This window comes from Cyprinodon tularosa, unplaced genomic scaffold, assembly GCF_016077235.1.
Source record: "Cyprinodon tularosa strain WSP-4 unplaced genomic scaffold, ASM1607723v1 ctg579, whole genome shotgun sequence".
NCBI classification, from domain to species: domain Eukaryota; kingdom Metazoa; phylum Chordata; class Actinopteri; order Cyprinodontiformes; family Cyprinodontidae; genus Cyprinodon; species Cyprinodon tularosa.
The window spans coordinates 355,019-382,599 of NW_024039317.1; the positions used below are offsets into that span (position 1 = coordinate 355,019).

At 38.4% G+C, this 27,581-nt stretch overlaps 1 protein-coding gene across 1 annotated transcript in view; it reads right to left on the reverse strand.

Moving 5' to 3' along the window:
* LOC119797288 (ubiquitin carboxyl-terminal hydrolase 43-like) overlaps positions 1–27,581 on the reverse strand; it is a 155,211-nt gene that overhangs the window by 76,129 nt on the left and 51,501 nt on the right. Inside the window, exons 3-4 of the mRNA XM_038306305.1 lie at positions 19,727–19,830; positions 2,802–2,894 (exon numbers count right to left, since the gene is read on the reverse strand). Coding sequence (XP_038162233.1) covers positions 2,802–2,894; positions 19,727–19,830 — 197 coding nt within the window. The remainder of the gene's footprint in view (positions 1–2,801; positions 2,895–19,726; positions 19,831–27,581) is intronic.

A 27,581-nucleotide genomic window follows, 5' to 3' on the forward strand; every position in this document is an offset into this window, starting at 1 on the left:
CTGAACTCCTTACCATGCTAACTCTCGGTTTGAAAACAAAATATGTGTTTTTTGGCTTACAGAGCTGCTCTCAGTGTAAGTGAGCTGAACCGTTCACTCAGCAGATAGCTTCGATACGCTTCAAAAAGACAATCTGTTTAAACCCTTGTTGTCATCCTTACTGTCATAGAAAAATAGTATCAATATGGCTCTCTGTCAGGTAGAAGCTCTTAAAATAGTTTAAATCAACAGGGACAACTTATGGCCAATCAAAAAGAGAAAGAACCCTTAAAGTTATTGCAAATCATATCAAATAGGAACAGTTTAAATGCAGATCATCCTGAGGAGTAAAGAAATCAGTTATAATTTGGGAAATGCATATGTCTAGACTATTTAGCAATGCTTTTCTAATGATAAGGAAGGAGCTTCAGTGTTGAAAACATTCCTTTTTTTTTTTACTTCTGCCTCTTAAACATGTTGATAAAAGCTGGGTAGGAGTGCTCAACCAGCTCATTCCTATTTACAACAGCTGCACGAACAGGTGCTTCTGTACGCTTCAACAGCCCAGCTTCACAAATGGTATTCTGTTTAGTGGAAGAAAATATTGGGAGTATTAAGGTAAAAAAAAGAACTTCATCAGGTACATATTAAAACATTCCAGTCATTTAAAGGACGAGGTTTGCAGTTTTTAGAGACATTTTTTCTAAGATCCAGCAAAAAAAAAAAAAAGCACAATGACTAAACAAAAATACTGTTAAATTTTTAAAGTGTTTAATGCAGGATATTAGCTTTCATTTTTAATATTTCACACTTTTTAAATAAAGAAAATCCTTCAATATTTATATGGAAGGGAACTGGAGTGTTTTCTTTAAAATGTTAAAGAAATGGATACTTCAACAAGACAGCATTCCTAACATAGTTGGGCTGTAGAAGATATCTAGATGCTTTAAGTAATTGAAAACTGTAGCTTTACATCCACAACTGCAAACAGACGAATTACCAGTACTGCAAATAAGACTAAAATATTTGCCCATCCTTATTTAAGACATAGGTTAAGCTCTGTCAAACTTGAGGAAAATGTTAAGTGAATAGGAATGTTTAACTAATTAGCTTTATCTAGATACATCCTCCCATCAACAGCCTTTTTTATAGATGTTGAAGAACGCAAAATGCTTCTGCCATTTTGAGGATGGTGCTGCAGAAATTTCCCTTGGGTAGGGCTAATTGAAAGAGCAGGTGTCATAAAACGGGGACAGACGGACCCAGTATCCAAGTTGAGACAGTCAGTAGGAAAGTGTAAAACATTTATTAAAACAAACAGAACTGAAGCGGGCTGCTGAGGATCTGAGGACCTGCAGCGACTGCAGGAGGAGGGCGGGGCACCGCCCAATCACTGACACTCTGGAGGGAGAAACACAGGTAAGTGACCACGATCATCTGACAGGAGATGATTATCAGAGTGAGTCACTTACCTGGTCTAACGGTTCAGTCCATCCTCTTATTAACAGGCAGGATCAGCTGATGCACTGAATTTGCAAGAAGCCGATCCGGAGAACAAATCAGGCCGGAACAGTTCAGGGATCCAGGAGTTCTCCGTTCGATCAGAGGTTCCAACCCAAACAGGAAACAGAGGGAATCCTCAGAGTGTGAAGGCAGGTTCAGAGTCCAGCTCAGAGAGAAATGCACAGAAATGCACAGAAACGCACAGAGACAGAGGCAGAATCCAGCAGAAGTCCAAAGGAGGTTCAGGTGAACAGATCAGACGGATACAGACAGGGCCAGTGGATGAGAGGGAATGGAATCAGGAGATCAGAATCACTATGGAAACGGTGAAAAGCTCTCAACACTGGTTTTAGAATAAACTCGCCTGAAAACACTGGCTCGAGATTAATCTCCTGCCTGGAACAGGGACATATACCATGGACTAACTAGAACTTATGAAAACAGAAACTAAAGACATCTAACAGGGAACAAACAAACAAAATGGTTTGGATTGAAAAAGCTTCATGGACGGGAAGTGAAACGTCTTTAAACTTGGAAACCAAGTCCAGTGGATTGTTTTTAAGTTTTTTTTTTTTTTTGGAAAGCCTTTGTGTTTTATTTACTCATCATCTTAGCATAGCTGCTTGTAAATTTTTCAGAAGCCAAAACCTTTGGAGAAACTGTAGCAAAGCCTCACAGTATCAGAATGTTTTATGCTGCATGTGTTTAATTCTTACATGAAAAATTTGTGTGTGATGCTTAAAAAGGCATGTAAATATAAAAGGGGACTTTGAATGGAGTCTTCCTCCTTGAAAATGTCAGGATTTCCTGAGCAGAATGAGCGCTCTCAACCTGCCACGGAGGATAAGTGGGTGTAGTATAGTAAGGTTGAATGAGACATTGTTCCTTGATATTGTGAGGCTTTTCCACAAGCTTTTCCTTTTTGATACCAGCCCGAGCAGCGCTAGAAGTTTCTGTTCCAGCAGTAAGAAGTGTATAACTATAGCAGGGAGTTGTCCAATCTCCTGTTTACATCGTTTTTTTTCTTGAAGAGAATGAGATCGGTTATAATTTTATAAGATGAGCACTTTCATCTAGGCCTTCACCTTTACTCCTCCTTGCACCCATGCATAGAGACAAGCTTTTCTTAGCTTGAAATAGGAATATCTTTTTAATTTTTTTTTTTTTTTTTATTGAACCATAGGAGACATTCATGCTGGTTATATCTTCCAAGAATATCCTAGATGGCCTTCCTGTTTTTACATACATTTTACAGAATTCATGTTGATTTTAATCTGAAAATAACAGCATATTAGCTCACAGCAAACATCAGAGCTCACCTTGTCTGGCGCAGAGGGATGGGTAATGAGATGCAGAGGAAAGGGTCAAAGGTGTTGCTTTGTTTCAGGCAGTGGGGACACGTCAGGGAAGATCTGAGGACAGGAAAGAACAAAATAAAAATAAAACCAGTTTTATCTGATGTCTAAACTGACCGGCAAAGTCCTGGCTTTAATGTGGCGGGATGTTGCAGGTTTAATCTTGTTCTGAAGAGGAACAACGCAGGGAAACTAAAGGCGCCGTTCCACGCTGATCTGATTGTGTGAAAGCAAACAATGAGTGATGCAACTGGTGGTGAATCAGAGACGCAGTGGATGTGAAGGAATTAGTACAAGAAACCCCCGGAGGGAACCAGAGAGGGTTTCCATCTTGTTGCGTCACTTTCTGGGAAAAGTAAAGGTAACTTTCCACAGTGATGATACTCCACCATTTACATCTGAATGCAACCCAATGAATAAAAATACAACAGAAATATAGAAAGAAATCTTTTGATGATCTATAAAGGTAATCTCTACCTCTAAAAGTCTGGAACATTCAATATAAGACTTTATGTACAGACTCTGAGAAAAAGACATGGTATTACAATTTTGACAGGAACAACTGCATTCCTCAATGTTTTTAAGCGATTTGCATGTAACAGAACAAGACATAGAAGTGCATTATTTAGAAGAGGAAGACCTCAGTCAGTGGCCTCAGTATAACAGATTTTGATCAGCTTTACATGTTGACAATTGGAAAGTAAAAATCTTTAAGCATTCTCCTTAGAGTGAATTCAATACCCTAATATTAACTTGTGTAATCTTTATCTATCTACTTTTTCTGCTCCTTTCTCTTCTCCCTCTCCTTATTCAAAATGTTAAAGACTATTTGTTATGGTTTTGGCTCCGTTTAAGTTTTCTGTTGTCTTCAGTTTCACTTTGATCCATGTTTTTCTTTGTTTTCTATTTTCATGGGTTTATTTCCATTTTTTTTTTTTTTATTGAAATTTTTATTTTGAAAGACAGGTTACAATTACTTTGTACATTCAAGCTTCCACCACAGTGGAAATGTGGAAAAGAACAACATAAGCCAATCCAGAGTTTTTGTATGATAACCAAACATCTATAACTGAAAAACGAGCGAGTGGGAACATGATGTCTGATTCAAGTTTTCCTTATATTTGGGGAAAAGCACAATCCAGGATATAAGCCTGCCAATAGGGTACAATACACAGCACAACAGTATTTGCATGTGATAAGACAAGTTTAGATCACAGGGATTACTGATTATACATAGTTTGTCCACTTAGACCAGATCCTGAAAAATTATTCCCTACGTCCTTGGACAGAAAAAGTTAGCTTCTCCAGCATGTAAATGTCCTGCACTATGCTAAACCAGTCCTCAACTGTAGGTGCTTCAGGTTTTAACCATTTTCTGGTGATTGTCTTTTTACTTGCAGCAAGCAGCATTAACAGCAGTTTTTTTTATCTTCCAGAGTCCAGCGATTTATTTCCATTTTGTCTTATTCTAGTTATTTTTGTTTCTATTTAAATTCTTTGGCATTTCTTGTTTGCCCTCTGGTACCCTCTTGTGTCAGTTTAATTTTCCCTAGCTCCCTTCTTCTGTGTTCATACCTGCTCCCAATCTGCTGATTAGCCTTTTCTTTGTTTCTCTCCCATATATGCAGCTCCTGCTCAATCACTGTTGGTTTGTCGTCATTTCCTGGTTCTCAGATTTTGTGGATTTGTGTTTTTGGATTTTTGAGCATGTCCCTTGACTGCTGCTTATCTTCCTATCCAAAAACACATCATCAATATGTGTTAATACGCTCCAATGTTTACTCGGGGTTAAGAATAAAAAAAATGAGGCTAAATACATAGAAACTTTTATTTTTGTAGCTTTTTGACAGCCACATTTCCTGTTCAACATTTTTTGGTCATCTAAAATAAATCCTGATACATTAAAAATGCACTGAATGTTGGGGATTTCAAAACAAAATGTAAAAAACAAAATATCTAAAGGCATTTGATTTTTTTTCCAGCAACCATAAGTGGAAAGAGCTGCTGTACTTCTTCTGTTATTGCTTTATGGTGTTGAACTTTGCATGGCCAGAGAAGAACTGAAAGGTGAACGAGTGTTTGACCAACATCTGCTCAGATATAAACTTGTTTCTAGAGGAACTTAAAGCTAGGAACACCATAATTGCTTTGGGAGATGATATATCAATGGAATCAACTGGGGTGCAATGCATTTCCTCCACTCATGCATTTCACTTTGGACTACAATCATGGGGGGTGTAAATCTGGAGCTGTAGGATGTTTTTTAATGCACAACCAACCAATCTGTACATGAGCTGAGAATAGGCTTGAGGGTAAAATAACCCCAGAGCAATAAAACACAGTGTGTAGCTCTGTTGCAGAATTGAGACAGTAAAAATCTTGTTTCTGGCTTCATTGTAAAGATGGGGAATATAAAATATATAGAGCATAAATATCAGTTCAGCTGCATTATTTAGGATAAGCCTAATTAAAAAGTAATTGCGATGCAGTCAGCACAAAAGGGCTACTTGGTGTTAACCTTAAATCTGGCTGAGCAAGATTTTCAAGAAATAACTTCCTTTTCCGATTAGAAACTGAAACCTTTAGTTTCCAGTATATATTTGCATTATGGCCAACCACACATAAATATATCATATAAATATGTCAGATATCACAATCACACAAAAGGAGTGTACGATCATCAGTACCATTAGTTAGAGACAGAAAAATGTACGGAAAGTATAATAATAATAATAATGAAGAAAAACAGAAAAACAATAAGTGAGAATGCATTATAATGCATTCTCACTTAAAAATATGGATGAAATCTTATTGTTCACAACTGATGTATAGATTTAGTAAAAGAGATAAGTGAAGTAGGGAGGGTTGTAACTGTTGGAGTTATTAACATGCAGTGTGTGTGCTGAATATTTTTCAGATGATTCTTTGCTGGTTGTATTTCATCCTTATTTGTATTCGCTAAATTTGAGGACTTTAGATTAGTCATGCAACAAGCCGTGAGAGACAGACCATAGTTATAGTGCTCTCTCTGATTAAACCATATACATCTTTTTTCTTTTTTCCAGGTCACTTCAAGACATCTTTGCAGAACCTTTAGATCTGTCCAAAAACACCTCTTCTCACTGCATGTCATGCAGGGTTCATAAAGTGTTTCTGAAAAGTTTAAAATATAAGCTCAGTTCTTCAATATGTAAATGTTTCTCTAACATGAATTATACTATTTTGCTGATTAAAACATTTAAAAATCTTATAAATTTTTGGTTTTATCATAAAAATTCTGATCAATAATCTTAGATGCAACCCAGTTTTTTTTGTTTTTTTTAGTTTTGTGAATATTTTCAATTATTGTTGTAATAAGGGAGTAATAAGGTCAGCAGTAATAGACCGCTGACCTTTTTGTTCTCCCTGATTTAAAACAACGTTGTTTAAGTCAGATGGAGTCAGAAAGCCACAGTTTAATCACCTTCACAGTTTCAGTGAGGGTAAATGTTATGTTTGCATCGAATGCTTTTTCTATGTTTCACAATGGTACCTGTGGGTGATCTTCATCAAGTATATTTTGCTACAAAAATCCTTTTTAAAATCTTAAAACATAGCATAGCATTGTGTTACCTGATTTATTCAGCCAAATTGAACCATAGTAGGTGTTTGTGATATTATTGAAACATTATTTTTTTTTTTTTACCAAAAAAATTACATTTTAATGAGTAGGACACCTTGTTGCTCACTCAACCTCTTAGAGGGGCAGTAAAAGGCCCAAAGAAGCTCTTATTTTATCAGATTAAGTAGCACTAAAGCTGATAAATATAAAATTCAAACTGCCCCCTAAGCATTACCCCTTTACTATCGAGTGTCACTCCCAATGGCGTCCCACTAACAGCTGTGGAGGGCGCTTTGATTGAAGGTGGAGGGTATGAATGAGAATGGGATGCCCTCTTCCCACCACTGGAAAGGGAAAACAGTCGTTGCTATGGCAACACAGAGAAGCCCCACAGAGATGGCTGTAGCTCTGTGGAGCAGGCTGCAAGGCGCAAGGATCGCTTCTGCAACCGTCCCCATACAGTATATAGGAAATTAATAAAATACATCACAAACTAAATTTAGATAATTAACAGTTCCTCAGATGGGTAATGCTTTATAATCTGAGTTGTTGGTTATGAAAAAAAACAACCCATGGCCAACATCTTAATTAAAGAAGATATGAGACTGATAAAAAAAAAAAAAAACTTGTTATACATCATGAGAAGACAGTTTTAAAACAACAGAAGAAAAATGTTTTTTTTTTTAACTTAGAAGAAGAAGAAGCTGAATGCAGAATCCATTTAATATTGTTCCACTAGGCTAAACTTACACCTGATAATGTTAGTATTAATCTTAATATTGAAGTTGAATTAACCTGTCCTGCTGAGTTCCATGGAAATGTGACTTTTTTAGTTAAACCTTGTTTGGCCGCACTTTACTAAAGTGGTTTCAAATAAGGAATAGAAAGAGAGCTTGTGCCATGCTGGTTAAGGTTTTTGTTGTTTTATTATTTTATATTATTATGTTTTTGAGATACAGCTTTTCATGAGAAATTACTGTGCACCCTCAATTTGTAATGCCTTAAATGTTTATTTTGTTGAAATTAAACACAAATAGTAATACTGTATATCTTTTGTGCACCTGTACCTGGTAATATGAATTCTATAACTTTTTTAAGTAGCTTGCCCAACACTGATGGGGGCATGCGTAACATTCGACAAACTTCTTTTTAACCTCATATCACTTGCTTTAAATTAACCTTTTACATCTTGTATGGGTGTGTAAGGGAGAAGAGAGAAGAAAGGAAAAGGCCTCAGAAGAGGCAGATATATCCCATAATGCTTTGCTTTCCTCGCAAAGCATTATGGGATTTGCTGTCATAGGCTGCCGCTACCCAACAGCGGCGACTAATAACAAAGATGATGCAGGCACTGCGCAGTGGAGGAGGTATTACATGCCAACAGGAAGCAAAAGGGAGTGATCATCTGTCCAAACGGTCAGTTAACTGAGTTTGCTATAAAGTCCACTTTATAGTCTACGCTCTATATAGTGATTGAGGGATTTAGTGGTTAGCAAAGACTTTTTGACATAGTAAGCTTGTATGAGCTACGGGAACAGCAACACTTTTAAACAGAGCAAGCACGAGAAAGTAATGGGCTTGTGCACGCTCTCGCACTCGTTTTAAAGTTTTTTTTTTTTAAGTGGAGAGGGCGGGTCTTTTAAAAAATTTGATAAAATCCTCCACAATGCTTTTAAGAGGAGTGAACAGAGAGAAACAGCCAATAAACTAATGGAACCTATGCAATAATACAAAAATAATAAATGATAAAACATTAAAAGAAATAAATGGCAGAATGAAAAGATACACAAAAAAATAAGTTAAAACCTGCTGGCAATGGTGAGCATCAAGAACATTAATTAGTATGGAAACCACCCAAATATCGACTATAGCAGAATATGCAAAGAATTATGGAACATAAAGGGCAATAGGTCTTGAAAGACATGAGCACTGAATAAAAACCATCCTTCATTCTTTAGACTAATTTTTGGGTAATTAGATTTCAGTGTAAGACTCCATGGTTCAGAAACGAAACTTATTCATGTTTAAAGCAACTTATTGACAATACATATAATCTTAACAATAACAAAGCTGTATTTATTTGTGACCTTTGGGGTCATCAAAACTCCACTTAGAACCTTTAGGGTCGAACCGCTGGAAACTTAATTCGTTTTGAATGTTGCAGAAAAAATAGGATATTTTTCTTAAGCTTCTTGTCTGCTCTGGTGTTTACAAACAGCAGCTGATCAGCTCATTTCCTGTGCTTCTCGTTAAAGACCAACCCAAATACTCACAGAGGATTAGGAAGTTTTTGTTTTTTTTATTTAGTGAGCTTTTCAAAAACTTTTTTTGTTGTGAAATCCTGCCCTAGAAAGCCATACCTCATGTTTTTTATCAGTTGCTGCACATTTGCAAGTAGAAATATTTACAGTCAGAGAGTAATATCAAATTGTTCGGCCATCTATACCTTTTTATATTAAGACAGATACTTTAAATATGAACCTTTGTGGCCTTTACAGAAAGTAAAACCTCAATAAGTTGATCAAATGTTTTTCTTTTCTTAAAGGTGGTCTCCTCTAAGACTTACAGGGGGAGCAGATTGGGGGAAGTAAATAAAGCTCTATTCAAGCAAACCCAGCTGACAGGGGCTCTGAGTGGATCTAACCCTCTTGGCAGAGTAGAATGGCTGCCCTACGGATGTCTTATTTTTGCCAGGAAACAGCTAGGGTAACTGCACTCCATGCATACAAATCGCACTCAGACTCTACTGAAACATAGATGTGCACTGTCCTGCTCTAAAACTCCAATAGATAATAAAAAAAAAAAAACCTGACAACGGTTAAGGTGATATTCAGGCGACGCTCTAATGGACAAAGCGTGCAAAAATTGAGAGGTTTACATCTCCCTGTCTGAGATGTAGCCAGACTGAAGAGGCTGTGGGTTCAGTGCTTTGCAGTGGCACTGATTTGAACCCAGCAGCACCAGCAAAGACAGTCTGCATCTCTGTTCTTCATTTATTTTAGGGAAGTTTTCTTTTCTAGGAGAAACAGGCTCTGTATTTATCAGCTTCATCTGTTATCAGGACATAAACTGAAGTGGAAATAAATGCTCATACCCTGCGAATGAGGCAAATATATAAAAACCAGAACAACATTAGACTGATCTGAAGAAGAACAGAAGGTCTTTCCGAGAAAAGGGCCATCTGAGTAAGACGAGCTGCCCTGAATTTGCGGCGTGTCTGTAATCTAAAACGCTTGGCTGCCCGTCGCTCGACTTCACTGCAGCAAACACTGCTTGACTGATACATTCAGATGACTGTGTAAAATTCACAAACCTCAAATATGGAGAGTCAATAGCTGAAGGAAAGGATTCAGTCTTACAAAGAATGGAATCATATTTAGAGACCTTTGCAAAAACTGGATGGATCTGCCTCCCCCTTGTTTGGCTGCTGTGTTCTTGGTAATGAACAGTTTTACTTTGACTAGGCCACTCCGATGTAAATATGCTTTGATCTAATGAATTCATATTTTTTAATCTTTATTAATTCTCAGGAAAGTATAATTTACAAAAACTACCACTACATCCAAGATTATTTACGACATTTTAATTACAGCATTTTAAACAAGGTGGTAGGGTTGTCACGATACTAAACTTTTCAACTCGATACCGATACTAAGTAAAATATTCGATACTCGATACCCTTTTCAAGAATAAAAACAAAGACTCTAAAATTCAACAGAAATATTTTCATTACTAAAAAAATATAAGAAATAAATAAAAAAACAATAAGAATAATATTTTGAGGTTGTTTGCTGTGCACAACATTAAACAAGCTTGATAAAAAACTTACAAAATTAAAATTAAGTGTTCCTTCCTTGGCTATGTTTTGCAGAGATAACAATGACACTAGCCAAACCAGTTAAACAAAAATCATTCTCAGCAGCTGCACCTGTTACAAAAAAAGTCTGAAACTGAAAAATGCACAGAATTATTCAATCACACAGTGTTCTGAAAGTGTATTTTCCACTATTCTGCACTTCAGATGGCTGTATCGATACTTTTGAAAATGAGTATTGTATCCGGATACAACGTTTCAGTATCGATACTTTTTTGAGTATCGATACTTTTGACAACCCTACAAGGTGGATAAGTAAGCCATTGTATTATATCAGTTTAAATAAAATTAAAACCCTATTTCACAAAAGAGCCTATATAGCAAGAGGTAAAGCGTGTGAAATATGAAAAAAAAATAGGATTAAATAATGATTAAATATGGCTGTCATAGCAGAATGGATTGTCAATTAAATTTTATCAAGTTAGGTCTCTAAAAGTGAAGATCAGATCTTTTACATAGTCGATCCATCTGCCTCCACTGACAGGGTTGTTCAGACTTGTGATTGAGAGAGGCTGTTATTCTTTCCAATTTATATATATTTTATATCGACCCAGTCGTCTAAAGTTGGTTTGTCTTTTGATAACCATTTTCTTGTAATGTTTTTCTTACTTAAAAATGTGTCATCAAATATTTATCTCTTTTTGAAGCTTCTTGAGGAATTATACCGAAATACATAGGCTTGATCTCCAGAGGAATGTTCTGCCTTAAAATATCTAGTAAGTAAGTAGTAGTGGTAAGGCCCTATTTAACGCTTTCCCGTAGTCTTTTATAATTGGGCAGTCCCAGAAGACATTCTGCATTTTCTCCAACATGCAGGAGGATTTCCATCCTAGTGGTAATTCTAAGCAGGTCTATTGGTATTTCCACATTATTGTCCATTCCTCCTCTGTCACTGTTAAATTTCCCTCTCTCTCCCATCGTGCTTTCATATGTAGGGGTGAATTGTTTTTGAGATTTATTAGGTTTTTATAGATAACTAAAATAATTTTCCCTTTAAATTTTGATTTATATGCATTAACAAGAATTTCTATTAGGTTTTTATTCTTGACAGTGATCTAATGAAATTTTAATAACATTTTTACTTAGGTGCATCTCAGTCCAATTGCAGAAAAAAGGTGCAGTAACCACTATAAAATTTAAAGGATCTGTCCTAAACATTTTTTCCTGCAATACATTTACTTTTATACTTTAAGTATTTTTTCATACTGTAAAATCTTTACTTGAGTAAAAAATGTAATTTGATACTCTATCTTCTGCAAAAGTGTTTTTTGAGTGTAATAAAGTTTTAGTGTTATAAATATTATTTCTTTTGGAACCTCTGCTTCCCTCTAATGGGGAAGGCACTGCTGGGGTAATTAATGTTATCACATAATTCTGTCTCATGTTACCGAGATGTTAAAGTTTGGCTAAGCTAAGAATTGAAGCTTTCACTTTATTCGTTAGTCAGTAAGTCATAGCTGAAATTAAAGTTAAGCTTAAAACTAGGGAGGCACGATATTGGGATTTTGGCCGATATCCGATATTTTAAAACTCATGTAGCCGATAACCGATATCGATACCGATGTTAAAGCTGGACAAAAATAAGTAGTCATTGAAAATAGCAGTTTTGTTATCCATTTCTGACACTTTGAAAAATAATATACTCAAATATATTTTCATATGCTGATATCAAATTGATTTTTAAAAACGCGGTATCGATCTATTTTACTTTCAAAATCTCGTGAAATTTCATCGTTCTGTTACAAACTCTCGTGATATTTTGCAAATTCTTGTCAGATTTTGTTAATTTGGTAATAGATCAATACCGCGCCAATATATCAACATATAAAAATATGGCAAAATTTCGTGAATTTTTGTAGCATAACGATGACATCTAGCAATATTTCATTAGTAAAAGAGATTGATATGGTGGTTTTAAATGGCAATATATCAGCATATGAAGATATTGTGATATTTTAATGTATCAATATTTTTTCCCTCGTCTTTAGAAGTTTTTAAGTCTGTAAAAAAGAAGTTTTTGAGGAAGAAGAAGTAGTATTTTATTTTTAATTTTTTTAGACTTTAGAAACTCAGAAGCTGATCAAATATCGGGTTAAATATCGGTGGGGTGGCCGATGTCCGATATTCAGTTTTAAGGCCGATACAGGCCGATACCGATAGGGGGCCGATTATATCGTGCATCCCTACTTAAAACAATATAATTTTATTAAACCCAATAAAAGGTATATCAGGAGGTGATTGATCAGCTCATTCTAAACACTTGCTTGCAACTGCGGTCAACAACTGGACTACTGTACCTAGCCATAGATTAAACAAAATAACAAAAATAAAAAATGAAGCAAATGGTCAGAATCGGACAACAAATAAAAATTAAAATGGGACTTTATGATCATAAACCTGATTGCTCTTGCCAAATACATCCAACACGATTTTATTTTTTTCCTATATATTGCCTTTTTAGCTAATGTCATAAAATGAAGAAAAGCTCTTTGACAGTTATTAAAATAGAGAATGTCAGGACAAGTCCTGCTTGATTTGAATGTGCCTGGTTGATAAAAAAAAATTATAAACCTAATTTTCATCTAATGATTTCTTATTTTACAATTAATTAACAATTAATTTCTGATGAGACTAATCATTAAAAAATAATGGCACATGCAGCTTAAATTGTATTTAAAGATAAATATGTTTTATTTTTATAAGTCATAGCAAATAAAAAAAATGTTCAAATGAGGATAAATTTAAAAAAAGAATTTTACTTTGAAATTAATTTAGGAAATATCAAATTCCGAAGAAAATACAGAGTTAATTATATTTCACAAAATGTATAATGAATAAATAAGAAATCTGAAATGATCTGCTCCATATTACATTGTCTTAAAACAAATTAAGTTGAAATACCTCTAAGCTCTTTTAGCTTTGACTGTGATTGACATGTTTGAACATGTTTAATAACTGTGATGACTCTACACTGGACAAACCAGGCTATTAGAAGAATAAATCTCCAGCCCATCAACTCTAGACACTGGATCACACCGGACACTGCGTGGAGACGCGTTATACAAGCAGTAATGGAGGCTCATGAGGAAAGGGGGACACAAGTCAAGAAGTATTTGATTAAAGTCAAGTCCCTGTTGACGACTGGTATTCATTCTCACTCGGCTCAGTGCAAACTGTCTGCAGGTTTTGTCTCCTTAAAACGGACTCAGACTCCCTCTGCACCATCTCACCCACTCGCCTTGGCTGGGACAGTGTTTCAGTGGGAGATGGAGCAGATTTTGCCAGCAAGGCTGCTAATTGTGCTTGTTCCTGCGTAGACACACCCCGGTGTGTCACTGCAGAAACATTTGACAGCGTGGTTGGCAATTATGAGCCGCGCTCCAACAGATGTATTACTGGTAGTCACAGGGAGCTGTCAATTTCCAGAGGAATTAGCAGATGGAAAGGTAGCACAGACAAGCGAGGATATTAGCTGCTCGGTGTAAAAGGGCAGAAGAACTGAAAACCTTTACTAGTTAGATCAAGTCTAACAAATTTATAATTAATCCGCTTCTTAAAGGCTTCAGTTGAACGTAAAAGCAGAGGAAGGAGAAAGAGATACCTCTCTCCAGTCACTCTAACAGGTCCACTCATGTTCTTCGGTTTTGAGGGATCGCTTCTCTTTCTTTATCTGAGATACATATCATTCAACAGAAAACTAAATATATATACACTCCCCGGCCACTTTATTAGGTACAGCTGTTCAACTGCTCATTAACACTTAATTTCTAAGCAGCCAATCACATCGCGGCAACTCAGTGCATTTAGGCATGTAGACATGGTCAAGACAATCTCCTGCAGTTCAAACCGAGCATCAGTATGGGGAAGAAAGGTGATTTGAGTGACTTTGAACATGGCATGATTGTTGGTGCCAGAAGGGCTGGTCTGAGTATTTCAGAAACTGCTGATCTACTGGGATTTTCACGCACAACCATCTCCAGGGTTTACAGAGAATGGTCCGAAAAAGAAAAAACATCCAGTGAGCAGCAGTTCTGTGGGCGGAAATGCCTTGTTGATGCCAGAGGTCAGAGGAGAATGGCCAGACTGGTTCGAGCTGATAGAAGGGCAACAGTGACTCAAATAACCACCCGTTACAACCAAGGTGGGCAGAAGAGCATCTCTGAATGCACAGTACATCGAACTTTGAGGCAGATGGGCTACAGCAGCAGAAGACCACACCGGGTGCCACTCCTTTCAGCTAAGAACAGGAAACTGAGGCTACAATTTGCACAAGCTCATCGAAATTGGACAATAGAAGATTAGAAAAACGTTGCCTGGTCTGATGAGTCTCGATTTCTGCTGCGACATTCGGATGGTAGGATCCGAATTTGGCGTCTACAACATGAGAGCATGGATCCATGCTGCCTTGTATCAACGGTTCAGGCTGGTGGTGGTGGTGTCATGGTGTGGGGAATATTTTCCTGGCACTCTGGGCCCCTTGGTACCAATTGAGCATTGTTGCAACGCCACAGCCTACCTGAGTATTGTTGCTGACCATGTCCATCCCTTTATGACCACAATGTACCCAACTTCTGATGGCTACTTTCAGCAGGATAATGCGCCATGTCATAAAGCTGGAATCATCTCAGACTGGTTTCTTGAACATGTCAATGAGTTCACTGTACTCAAATGGCGTCCACAGTCACCAGATCTCAATCCAATAGAGCATCTTTAGGATGAGGAGGAACGGGAGATTCGCATCATGGATGTGCAGCCGACAAATCTGCGGCAACTGTGTGATGCCATCATGTCAATATGGACCAAACTCCCTGAGGAATGCACCTTTTTGAATCTATGCCACGAAGAATTGAGGCAGTTCTGAAGGCAAAAGGGATCCAACCCGTTACTAGCATGGGGTACCTAATAAAGTGGCCGGTGAGTGTATATATATATATATATGTATATATACATATACACATATACGCTTACACATACCCATACATAGAGATAAAAAAATAATAAATAAATAAATAAAAATAAAATAAATAATCAGTTTTACATACATATATACATCCAGATATGTACGCATACTTAATAATTGTCTGAATTGTCTTTTATTCAGTGTCATCATTCTGTGTTCTTCAGGACAGAAAATAAATGAATTATCCAGAACCTTAAGTAAATTTTAGCCATCTTAGTCAGACTTTCCTGATATTAGCTACTACGAATCTTTCAGCTTAAGCCATAGCTTGCAGAGAGGTCGCAAAAGCTTAACATGATGTCGTGGTACAAATATATCAGTCAGTAAGTCTTACAATTTAAACAAGAGTCAGAAACGTGTGCTATTAGAAATAGAATTTAATTAATTAAAGCAGAATTCATCTATTTTGAAAATCTACATTGATGTTCTAAAGAATTCAGTTTATCTATTTTCACTGTCAGCTCTAGAAATTAATTTTTTGTGTGTGTTAGACATCCGATTCAAGTGGTCTCAATAAATAAGCATGAGACACACATTTTCCCAACTTCACGTGCCACACATGACTTTCCTTAAGCTGAAAAATAAAGAAGCCCATTCTGAACGGGTGATCCGTTCACTTGACTGTACGTTCAGAGCTTAGTCTAAGCACAGCCTTCCCCTTCTGCTGAGCTGTTTTATCCTTTCTGTTAAAGCTCAATGCGCCTCATGCCTGCTGGGATTGCATCTAGCGACATGCAAGATGTTCACATACCAAAGTAGATATAAATGAAAAAGATTTTCAGGTAAAAAAGTATAAACTTGATAATATATTGGTTGGTGATTAATAAGGAGTATTTCAAGCAAATTGCAGCCTCTTTTTAAACCTTAATCAGTAGCAACAGGTGTTAGTGTTGGAGTCATTTCAGGGTCAATAGACTCTAATTTCCCTGTACCAACTGGAAAATGAACAGGCGCAAATTCCATATTTTCCTTTAGAAAATGTTCCAGTCACAGTCATGGGGGCCGCCATTTATGTTGGTTTTCTGCTAATAACAAATCAAATCATACTTTATTTATATAGCACTTTTCAACAACACCAGGAAGACCAAAGTGCTTCACAGAAAAATAAAAATTTGCACACAAAAAAAATCATGATCATAAAAACTTGTGTCCCAAGTATTAAAAGCCAGTTTTAAAAAAAAATAGTCTTTAGTCTGGACTTAAAAAGGTTCAGATCAATTGTTGTTCTACAGTTTAGGAACGATTGCCCCACTGTTTATACCGGGACCTAGGGACGTCCAGGAGTGTCCTGCAGAGAGCACTTTGCATTCAGAGGGGAGAGTTAAAGATGGTATGGCGGGTTCATACCAAATGGAAACCTGTGACAAGAAACGCAAGTGTCATGTGCATTTTGCCAGAAATCCACCTGCTGAATAGAGTGAATTTGCTCACTGTTCAGATTTGCTGTGGGCGAAAGGCTCCACTACATCATTTCATCTACTGGTTGTTGGTTTCAAGATGGCAGACCTGGATTTTACAGAGTTTCATTTACATTGGAGAGCTGAAGAAGGCCGCTACCGTAGAGCAGGGAATATTAGCCCGAACCCGACGGGACCCGAGAGGTCCTGCCGGGTTCGCGCGGGTTCGGGCTGTACTTTTTATTATTTCATTCGGGCCGGGCCGGGCTCGGGCTTTAAACCGTTATATGCGCGGCAAATAAATGATCATGTGATAACGTTCGATCTATACGCGATGAATGCAAATGAATGCAAAATGGATGTTACAGAAGTGAAACGGAGATTAGCCCTTAATGCGCACAATTGAAAAATGTCGGGCTGCAAACGGGTCGGGCTCTACGAAGCTGTCAATCATAACGGGCCGGGTCGGGCACGGGCCTGGTTCTTTCGGACTCGGGTCGGTTTCGGGCTGACTTTCAAGGCCCGTTTCATGCTCTACGCTACCGTCCCTCGGTCCAACAGATCATCCTAAATGGTCCCAGTTTGGTGAGTTCAAGAGCTACAGCTCAATCACTGCCGACTTTTACAGAGCTTAAGGTTGGGTGAGACAGTGTTCTGGATCTCAGACAGGAGCAACTGAAAATCAGACCATTAACCCCAGCAGAGAAAGCACCAGAACTGGGACAAGGCCATTGGTTGTGCACCCCTCAGGAGCTAGGGCATCACAGCAGGAGATTGAAGAGGACATCGGTAGATCAGAGAAGTCCTCGGGGTATAGAGCACCAGAACAGGGAGGGGAAGCAATGGTTGGCCAGTGTCTTCACTGGAGCTAAGAGAGAACGACGAATGGTGTGATGTACGATTCTAGGCAACTATGACAGCACCGGGAGGAGGCCAGGGTAACGACTCAGGACACTTTGGAGGGACTATGTCTTTTAGCCAATTTGGGAGTTCCTCTGGCCCTCTGGCGGAGTTCGAGTACGAGTGTGTGTGACAGACGTCCCTTGGATATTTATCAATATATGGAATAAATTGGATCCCATATTGGTTAACCATGAGACTTGGCATTTAACTGCCAAATAAATAATGCTTCTGTATTTCACAAGATCTGCGTCTCTGGCAGTGGCAAGGTCAGCAGTCCATTGTAGGGCAATGCAGAAACATACAACCATGCACCCAGACTCACACTGAAGGGCGCTCTAGGGACACCAAGGAACCCAACTGCTATACTCCTGGACTGTGGGAGGAAGCCGGAGTACAAAGAAAGAACATATGCATGAACATATGGAGGACATGCAAAGAAAGAAAAATCCCAGGTCAACAGAAAGCAGTCAAAAACGATTTCATTTCATTAAAATGTGGCTGCTGGCATCCTGTTAAAACTTTAGACCTTCACCATCATATAGAACATTATGGCAAATATACAGTTTTGAAATACACTTTATTGTTAATCATAACTGCCCTTACACATGTAAGAAACCCTCTGCTATATGTGGTATGCCTGAAACACCAATAATTGGAGCAGAACAGGTGCATGTTGTACTTATTTAAAATCATCGTTGCACATGCATAAACTTGGTATACTTCTCTTTAGAAAGATTCATTTTTTCTAATATCATCTTTAATTTCTCACTTTCTTTATTTAAAGTTGTAGAGAAGTCATATTTAAATGTCAAGTCATTCTGGCTTAAACATGTATATAAATGTACTCTTTATCAGACAATATTGTCTCAAAAGCTAGAAAATTTCAATTTTTGAAGAAAGCCTGTCTTAAAACCTGTTTTCCCCCTTTATTTTATGCAGGCCAGTTAGTTATACGTCAGCCTGAACACATAAATTTGGCCAATCTGTGTCTTCGGCAGGTGTAGAGCTAACAGAACTGGCTGTGTTGTGAGGCAAGGGCTCATGTAAGCCTTCTACACCAAACCAAGCTTCTGCCGCCCTGGCGTCCTCTTCCACAGCAACTTAGTCCCCGTTTTTCTCCTTTAGATAAAAAATGTATGATGGAGGAGACTCATCCACAACCTGCGACACAAAACTCTCCTCCTCTTGCATGTTTCCTCTGTCCATAGCGTTCCTTGACAGTGTCGTTTCTAAGTCACCAATTTAGTGCTACTTGGTCCCAATGGAATTTCCCATTGGGAACCTACTAGCACTAAGTTGCTAACTGGTTAGCAAGATACTTCCGACAAACCGGCTACAATCAAACTTGATTGCGAACCTTCCGCCACAACAATCTCGCCCCCTAGATACACGACCAATCACATTCACTTTATTCACTCGTGTAAAGTCAGGCACCATTTGGGAAAATTTAGAAATGCAACGGTTGGTACAGCCGTTTCATATGACTTTAAACATTAAAAGTGAAATTAAATTAGAAGGTTTTGATCAATTTGATCAAGAACCTCTGTGAAAAGCTCGTTTTACTCAGACAGCAGCTCATTCTCTCTGTCTAAGCTGAGCAGTTTAACATGCAGCAGATTAGACACTAACTACAAATAAGCTCTTTAGAAAACCCTTCTCATAAAGAATGCAAGCCATGCTTCTTAATGTCGCCACAGTGGGACATTGGGATTGTGTACAGCACCTTTTAAGCTGTGACCTTTGAGTTGACATTTAGAACATCTGAAAACACAACAGCACAACTATTGTATGGTAACCATAACTCTGTTAGGCAGCATTAGAGGTTAGTATGTGGGGGGCTGTAACAAAGATAAAACCTTTTTGCTGGGTTTTGTTTGGGACACCCCACTCTGAGCTGGTTGAATACAGAGCACACAAATCTTCAAGGAGAAAAATCAACACTTGATGTACTGTACAACAAGCTACTCTCAAACAATAAAAATCCACGGGCGGTCTTACATCAACAAGTGCTTCACACCCCCACATGATCACATGATGGTAGCACTCATCCCAGGAAATCACTGGATAGTCATAAGCCCTGCTGCTCCTTTGTTGCTATCACAGGACTAATTCAAAGCAGATTTTATATGTGGGCTGTTGAGAGGACAAACTCACTTGTATTGAGCCTGGAAATGCTCCTGGACAAAGCTGTGCTGGATCCTGGGCTGCTGGGACTGGATCGGGTCAGGACACGACCCCTTCTCTGCTCCACCGGGACTCTGCAGCACAGAGGAGTTTACCATAAAAAACACAGATGAGGTTGCGTTCTTGAACAGTTTTCTGATGTATTGTTAAAACCTAACTGATATGTTTTTTTATAAATAACATTTTGATGTTGATGTATGGATTTAAATCTTAGGAAATAAAGCTGATATTAATCTAAATTTGCATTGAGAGGAGACAAAGAACTCAGCATTCACAACTTCACCCTCCACCCCGTCTGTTCTCTTTTATCTATAAACCTACAACAGAGAGGCTGGCCTTGGATGGAGATAAAAGAAGAAAAAAAATGACTGATTACTGAAAGACTTGAAAGGTCGTAAAACAATGTGTGGGATAGCGTACAGTACAGACTATAGAGCAGTGATTACAAGGTTTTCCTTATCACTGCACTTATGGCACAGTGCAAACAAAGCCTCACAAAATATTACCTTTTTTAACTTTTTGTCACTTAACAATAACAAACTTTGCATTTAAGTTTAAAGGTTGAATATAATTATTTTTCTCATACATGTTAACACAATCCCATACAATGAGTTTTCCTCTTAGCCACAACTGGCTCTATAGGCATTAGTCAGTTCATGAGAGATAAGGGTATTCTATAGGCTTGAGTGTACGTGCATTCTGCTTCACCTGGCCTGTTTTCATAAACCTTTTTTTGTCCATTTAGTGGAATTGCATCGCATTACAAATTTAAATCAGCATACCAAATTTTGCAAAAACGTTTTTTACATTTGCTCGAGGTGGTTTTTGACTTTTTTTGAATCTGCTGTTGATGTCAGCTTATGATGACATTTGCAAGGCCTCAATAATTCCCTCCAGTGAATGGAAACACATCTCTTTTTTTAGGCTTTGAAAACGTTTGTTCAATATTTGCCTCATATTTGGATAGAAACACATCTATAGGGGAGCGGTGGCCGAGTGGTTAGGGCATTCTGCTTCACCAGCTACCTATATTAAGCCTCTTGTCCATTTTTTATGCACCCAGTGAATCTGCGTTAAAAGATGTTTTACTCTTAATCTCCCACCATGCCCATCTTAAGGCTGGTTTATACTCAGACTCTAGGTTGTATGCGTGTGTGCCGCAGTGAACGCAGATATGCCCCCCCCCCTTCCGCACCTCTCCAAAATTGTAGGTGACCTCAGAAAGCGCCTCAGACAGGAGGCATCTGATTGGTCAAATCTACATCCGCTCTACACAATGCATATTTTCTGCTTGGTATCTTAGCGGCTTGTTTTGTTTGTTTTGTTGACCGCCATTGTGGAAAACAACTCGTGAAGTTGCACTAGCTAGAAGAGCGAGGTGCGTGAGAACGCTGGGACCATTTTTCCACCTGGATCCCCGCTCTTTTTCACCCTCATGTCCCTCCGTTGTCACATAAACTTGCCCCCACTTCCTCACCACCTCGGCCGTATCTAGACCCACAGCTAGTTCGTGATTGTACCTCTTGCGTTGTGGCGTGGAATAACATAGCGCAGACCACGCCTCAAAATTGGGCATAAATCAAAAATATCTGCAACAAGCTCACTGCGACACACTGCTGCGGGAGGATGACCAGCTCTTTACACCAATGCTCTGCTCTGTTTTGATGCTCACTTTCTCACAGTCTCACCTGTTCTCTGACAAACTTCTCTGGACAACGACCAATTAATCACCTCTGAGCCAATCTGAATTTGTAAACAGACTTTTGCTTTAACTTGAATGTACCCTGCTTGTTCCTTATATCCTGGGCTGTTCTGAGCCAATATGTCAAAGACTATTGACTTTGATGCCCCACTTTGTTGCCTGCAGTGATGTCATCTCCTTCATTATCTTGAGAGTCAAGGCACAGACCGTCAGGATAAAGCCTTGATTCTGAAAAGGCTAGAGAGTTTCCAATTGAGTTTCTTCTAAAAAAAAATATTGAGATTTTGGGTTGACAGTTTTGTGTATTACAGGAGATGCTTTCTTTCTCATGCTAAGTGGCATTTAAGATACAAGCACTATACTTCTCCTGGGTGGATTTGCTATGTCCTGGAGACAATTATGATGCTGGAACCAGCACCAGAAAAAGAAAACAAAAATAATAAACTTCAATTAACCTGAGATTATGGTGGGAGTTAAATTCTGTTTTCTTTTCACAGAGACGGGTAATTATAGGCTTGAGTTGCACAAATACAAACCATGCCTAAGCAAGGCAGCATGACAAATAGGCTTAAAAAAAAAAAAAAAAGCAACAAGAGTTATAAAACTAAAAAGATCTTGCCAGGCCATTTCACGTAGTGTCACAAATCATGCAAATTATTGATTATTTGTTTTTCTTCCTTCCCCTAGAAGTGTATAACCCCCCAAGAGAGAAGCTAACAGTTGCTCTTTTTAAAGCTTTTAAAAATTGTTAAAGCCTAAAATTGTATCTTCCAAAGGTTCCCTCTTTAGTTTTTTACTCTTATGAGTCTAAACCTTCAATTTTTCGATATTAAAGCCCTTTTTTTCTGAGTGACATCTTCCTTTTTCTACATTTCCACTGTTTATTCACTCTCCCCAGGGTTTAGGTAAATCACTGTACCAGAGACTCATTTACCAGGAAATGAATGTCCAATCAACAAAAACTGTTGAATCTCTTCTGAAATGTTTGGATAGTGTTAAAACATGAATGGCTTTAAAATCTTTACATTTGAATGAGAAAAAGTTGGAAGTGATGGCTTTTCAAGGCACTTAGACAAGCCAACCATTACACCGGGGCTATCTGGATCAGTTTGTGAAGCCAATGGCCACAAATTTAGTTTTTAAAATGTACAATCATCTTATCTTTGACATTCAAATCAAAGCTGTTGTCAAATCCTGTTTCTTTCAGCTGTGGCAGTTGGCCAAAAATAAAGCTCAAGCTAAGCAAAGCACTCTTTGAGAGAGTGATCCAGACCTTTGTGACCACTCATTATTGTGATGCACTTTATTTTATTGTTAATAGATATTTAATTGCCCATGTGAGGACGGTTCAAAATGCTTCTGCACAACTTTTAACCTGGACAACTAAGTTTGAATCTCCTCAGTTTGAAGTTCATCCCACAGGCTGCTGGTCAATTTCTTTTAAGTCTTCAAATGGCCTTGCCCTACCAAATATCGCTCATCTCCTACACATCCTTATGTACCGCTTTGTACCCTTAGGTCAGTGGATCAGTTAATCCTGTAATTACCCAGAATGAGACGTAAACTTAGTGCGGTTTTTCCTGCAGCTGGACCTAGACACTGGAAGCCACTGCATATCAGGCAGGCTTCCTCTTTGACCATTTTTATATCTCTTTTAAAGTCTCATCTTTTCTCTCTGGCGTTTAATACTCAAAAGGATGTTAGTGTTTATTTTATGTTTTTTTTCTTTGACTTTGTTATAACTTTTTTACTTATTTATTTAATATTTTTATTCATCTTAGTGCATTTAATGGGGTTTGTATTTTTGCTTTTGAGCAGCACTTTGGTCCTATTGTTTTTTTGTTTTGGTGCGATATAAATAGAGATGGACTGAACTGGAATCTTCCATCAGGTTCCTGTTCTTATCTGATAGGAGTGGCACCCACAGAGGTTTTCTGCTGCTAAACCATCAGCCTCAAGGTTCGACATGTTGCACGTTCAGAGATGCTCTTCTGCATACTTTAGTTATAACAACTGGTTATTTAATTAAATTCTCGAACCAGTCAGGCCATTTTCCTCTGACCTCTGCCATCAACAAGATATTTGGATATTTTCTCTTTTTTTGGACCATTCTCTGTAAATCCTAGAGATTATTGTGCTTTAAAATCTCAATAGATCAGCAGTTGCTGAAATACTAGGACCAGCCCATCTGGCAACACCAACCATGTCAAACTCACTTAAATCACCTCTCTTCAGCATTCTGATGATTGGTTTGAACTGCAGCAGATTGTCCTGACCACGTCTACATGCCTAAATGCAAGTTGCTGCCAAGTGATTAGCTGAGTAGAAATTTGCATTCATGAGCAGTAACCCCGACCCTAATAAAGTGACAAGTAAGTATATTTTTTATTTGCTGCTAATGAAAGAAAACATGATTAACTCTAATGTGACCAACTGTACTGTACAGCTATATTTTATCTATTGTTTTAATAATACAAACAAACTATGACTTAATAATACCTTAAAACGTTTGGCTATATCTAAAGTTTCAGATGCAGCATTTCATATAAAAATCATTATGATAGTTGCTTTGTTTTTTGGGGGAAGTTCACATCAATTGAAGGGGTGAAGCAACCTTTACAAGAGCTGCAAACCCTCCCTCCTTGGGTTGGTGGAAACTTTAGAACACATAAAGTCATAAACTCATGTCAACCTGACCTGGCTGAAAGAGCTGCGCTCTGCAAGCTTCTCTCTGTTGATGCAGGCTTTCTCTCTGTACAATTCCTCTGATCTCCTGGTACCATACTGGCTGCCACTGTTCGCAGGCTGGCAGCTCGACCATAGCCTCTGCTCACAAACCAAGCTGAAAGGAAGTTTGGAATTTCTAAGGGAGGCTGGAGCGGACGGTCCGTGTTTGTACGGCACAATTTCAGAACCAAAATCTTCATCTGTCTTCAGAGTTCATCAGTCAAATATCCCTGACGTTTAATGACAGCTTTAAAAAGCCTTTAAAATACACATCTATAATTGGGCACTTAACATTAAAAATAACAAAGAGGACACAAACAGCAGAGTCTAGAAATATTTGACATCAATCTCGAGGCTGAAACCTGACCTCTCTTCTGCTTCATCAGACACATACAACTCTTCTCTCTTCTTTCCGTGGGAGTCAGGGATTTTCATTTGTTAAGCCATACTTTGCTCCTTTGTTGGTGCAGCAAATAGAAACACTTGACTACAGCTGATTTTCTTAAAGTGACAGTAAGGCTTTTTTTTTGAATGAGCCTTGTTGGAGTTATCAGCAGCTCTGTCTAGCCAAAACAAGGAGCTGTCTGAGTGACCTGAGAGTAGCGATTAGCTGCTGAAGAGCTGAACTAAATTAGTTGTGCTCCTGTCTTCTGTCTAAAGTACAGCAGAATCACTTTGCTCTAAGCACTTATTTGTACTATAGGCAGGGAATTGAGATAACAACACATAAAAATTACCCATTATACAGATACAGAATTTTTCATAAAATAGACATACATTATTCATTCTACATTTTGTCGCTCTCTTCTTATCCCTTCTTTTGCTGTGTTCCCCCCTATGTTTTCTTTTGTTTCTTTTTCTTTTCATATTGGTTCAACTGACTTTTAATGCTGTCTCAAACGGAATAAAACATTTTCCATTCACTAAGGCCATTCTAACTTAGCTGATTGCTCCTTCCTGTGTTTCCCAAAAGGCAACAAAAAGGCAAGGCAAAAGTAAATAACCAAGTCATTCTTTTACTTGTAGATAGCTCATAATCTGCTAATCTGTTCTCCATTTTTCATTTGAAAAAAATAATAGCTGCATGAATCATGACAGCAGACATTAGAGAGCAGATCAGGAGGCAGAGTTATGAATCTATTTGCTTTGTAGAGCAGAGTTCGGTGCTTTTATATGTTGTCGTCAAAGTCTCCAGTAACAGAAAAAAGTTACTAGATTTGGTGCTAAGCGCTTTTTTGAAATAAAAGTGCCAGAGGGGTCTGAAAAGTTGCTAAATATAGCGACAAAAGTGGTAAGTTGGCAACACATTTCTTCCTGCCGTTTGATTTTTAAATTGTTTGCTGCTGTATGTTTGGACCTTTCGGAACATCTGCAGGAAATGGACGGATCCGATGTGGTGGACACTGAAGGAGGGAGGGGTTTAACAGTTTAATATTGTAAGCGTTTTGATATCATTTTGACGAAAGGATTTCTATCAAAAACATAACTGTGTGCAAATAAGGAATGGTTGTATTAACCATACATGTAAAAGGAGTTTTATGGGATCCCCAGGAACCTGGGGACCCGGGCAACTGCCTGGTTTTGCCTAATGGTAAATCTGCCCCTGACTATAGGTACCAGAAGTCGGGCCTGAACATGAGTTCACCATGAGTTGACCAGAAAATGAAGGAGCCTTTTCAGTCTGGTAAATTTAAGGGAGATTTTGAGTAGCTTGGAGGAATCCTCCGACTAGCGGGGGCTGTAGGCTTTGCTTTGCGCAGGCGGTCTGGAGCGCAGCGGGGCGGAGTATGTGGGATTTCGGGGTTAGCATAACATGTTGGTCATGTTGCTGTTAGCATAAACAAAACGTGTTGCACAATGCTTGCACACTGTTGCACTTTTATCCACAACTTTCTTTCCGCCGTCATCATAGGTCACTCTAAATGCAAAGCGCTCCCATACAGCAGACCTATAAAGTGCTGCTGGCGCGTCTTCCAACTCCTGTTTTTTCCCACTCGCCATACCCACACAATTCTCCACAACAACTGATTTTTTTTCTGCAACACCCAGCTACGCTGCTTCGCTTCTTCTTCTTCTTGTTTACTAGTGGTGGTTGGCTTTGGTCGCAGTACCGCCACCTCCTGCTCTGGAGTGTACACCTAATAATAACTGAACTTTATTGATCTCACATTGTAGGAAATTTACCCCTGCATTTAACCCATCCCATTTGGGAGCAGTGGGCTGCCATTGTGGGGAGTTAAGGGTCTTGCTCAGAGACCCATAGTGGCAGTCTTTGGAAATGGGGTTAGAACTCAGAACCTCAGGATTTGAAAGCTCTATGCCCTAACCATTAGGCTGCCCCTCACCTCAAACTTTTGGAAGTTTCTTTAATTGTTATATTATAACCAAGTGTTAGCTAACTTTTTGATGTTAGTCTTCAAAATAAAAGCCTCTAAAACTCATACTTCAGGGTCTATAATAATAGCATACATTTATAACACCAAACCAAGGCCATGTTTACGTTTTAGAGGACATAACAGCAACTAGTGGTTGGAGAGAGAATTGCACCATATTGCCATATGTATGGTTAATATTAATGGGAAAACAAAGTCCCTTTCAATGTATCGTTGTGTAAACAAGGCCAAAGTCGAATGATCACTCCAAATAAATCACATTGTACTTTAGTCTGACTGGTGTTAATTTCATTTTGAAATCTTTCTAATCTACATTATATTTACAGATCATGAAAGATGATTTTGCAAAAAATACAATTTGAACTGTCTGGTTCAGAATGTTGCATCCTTATGTCAACATACTGACTGCTGGGATCAACTCCATACAGCCACAGCTGAAACAATATCAACTATCCCTTCAAGGTGAACAACTCAGGAAGACAAATAATCCTTTTTGAATATCAAAAACAAAACAGACATCAGCCAAAGTGTTCCTGCTCCATGTTTCTCTTCCATTAACCTACTAACGGATTCCACAGCTATCTTTCCAGATAGATAACAAAACAACTGTGGGGCTACTGAGTGCAGACCCAGTTGGGCTTATCGCCTCTCAGATATTCAAGCACAGTCCTGCCATGTTAATAGCCTGCAAGGTGTCAGCTGTGTGTTAGGAGTAAGGGAACACTGAGACCCACTGAGAGAGAGAGGGACAGCTCAAAGGTCCACTGTCATGTGGTCCAGATAAGGCCTTGGCCATCTAAATGATGGTGTTCAGATCCCAGCTCCCCTGGCAAAGCCTGTGGCTGCTGCCGGGCCAAGAAATTGTTTTACAAGTTGTGAAATGACCCCAGGAGAGAGTGTGTGTGCGTATGTGTGTGTTTTCGGGGGTTGGAAAGGAGTCCGTCTCAAGAGATGCCATGACTCGCTCTAAAATGGAGATGCTATCTTTAAAATTGCCTGTCAG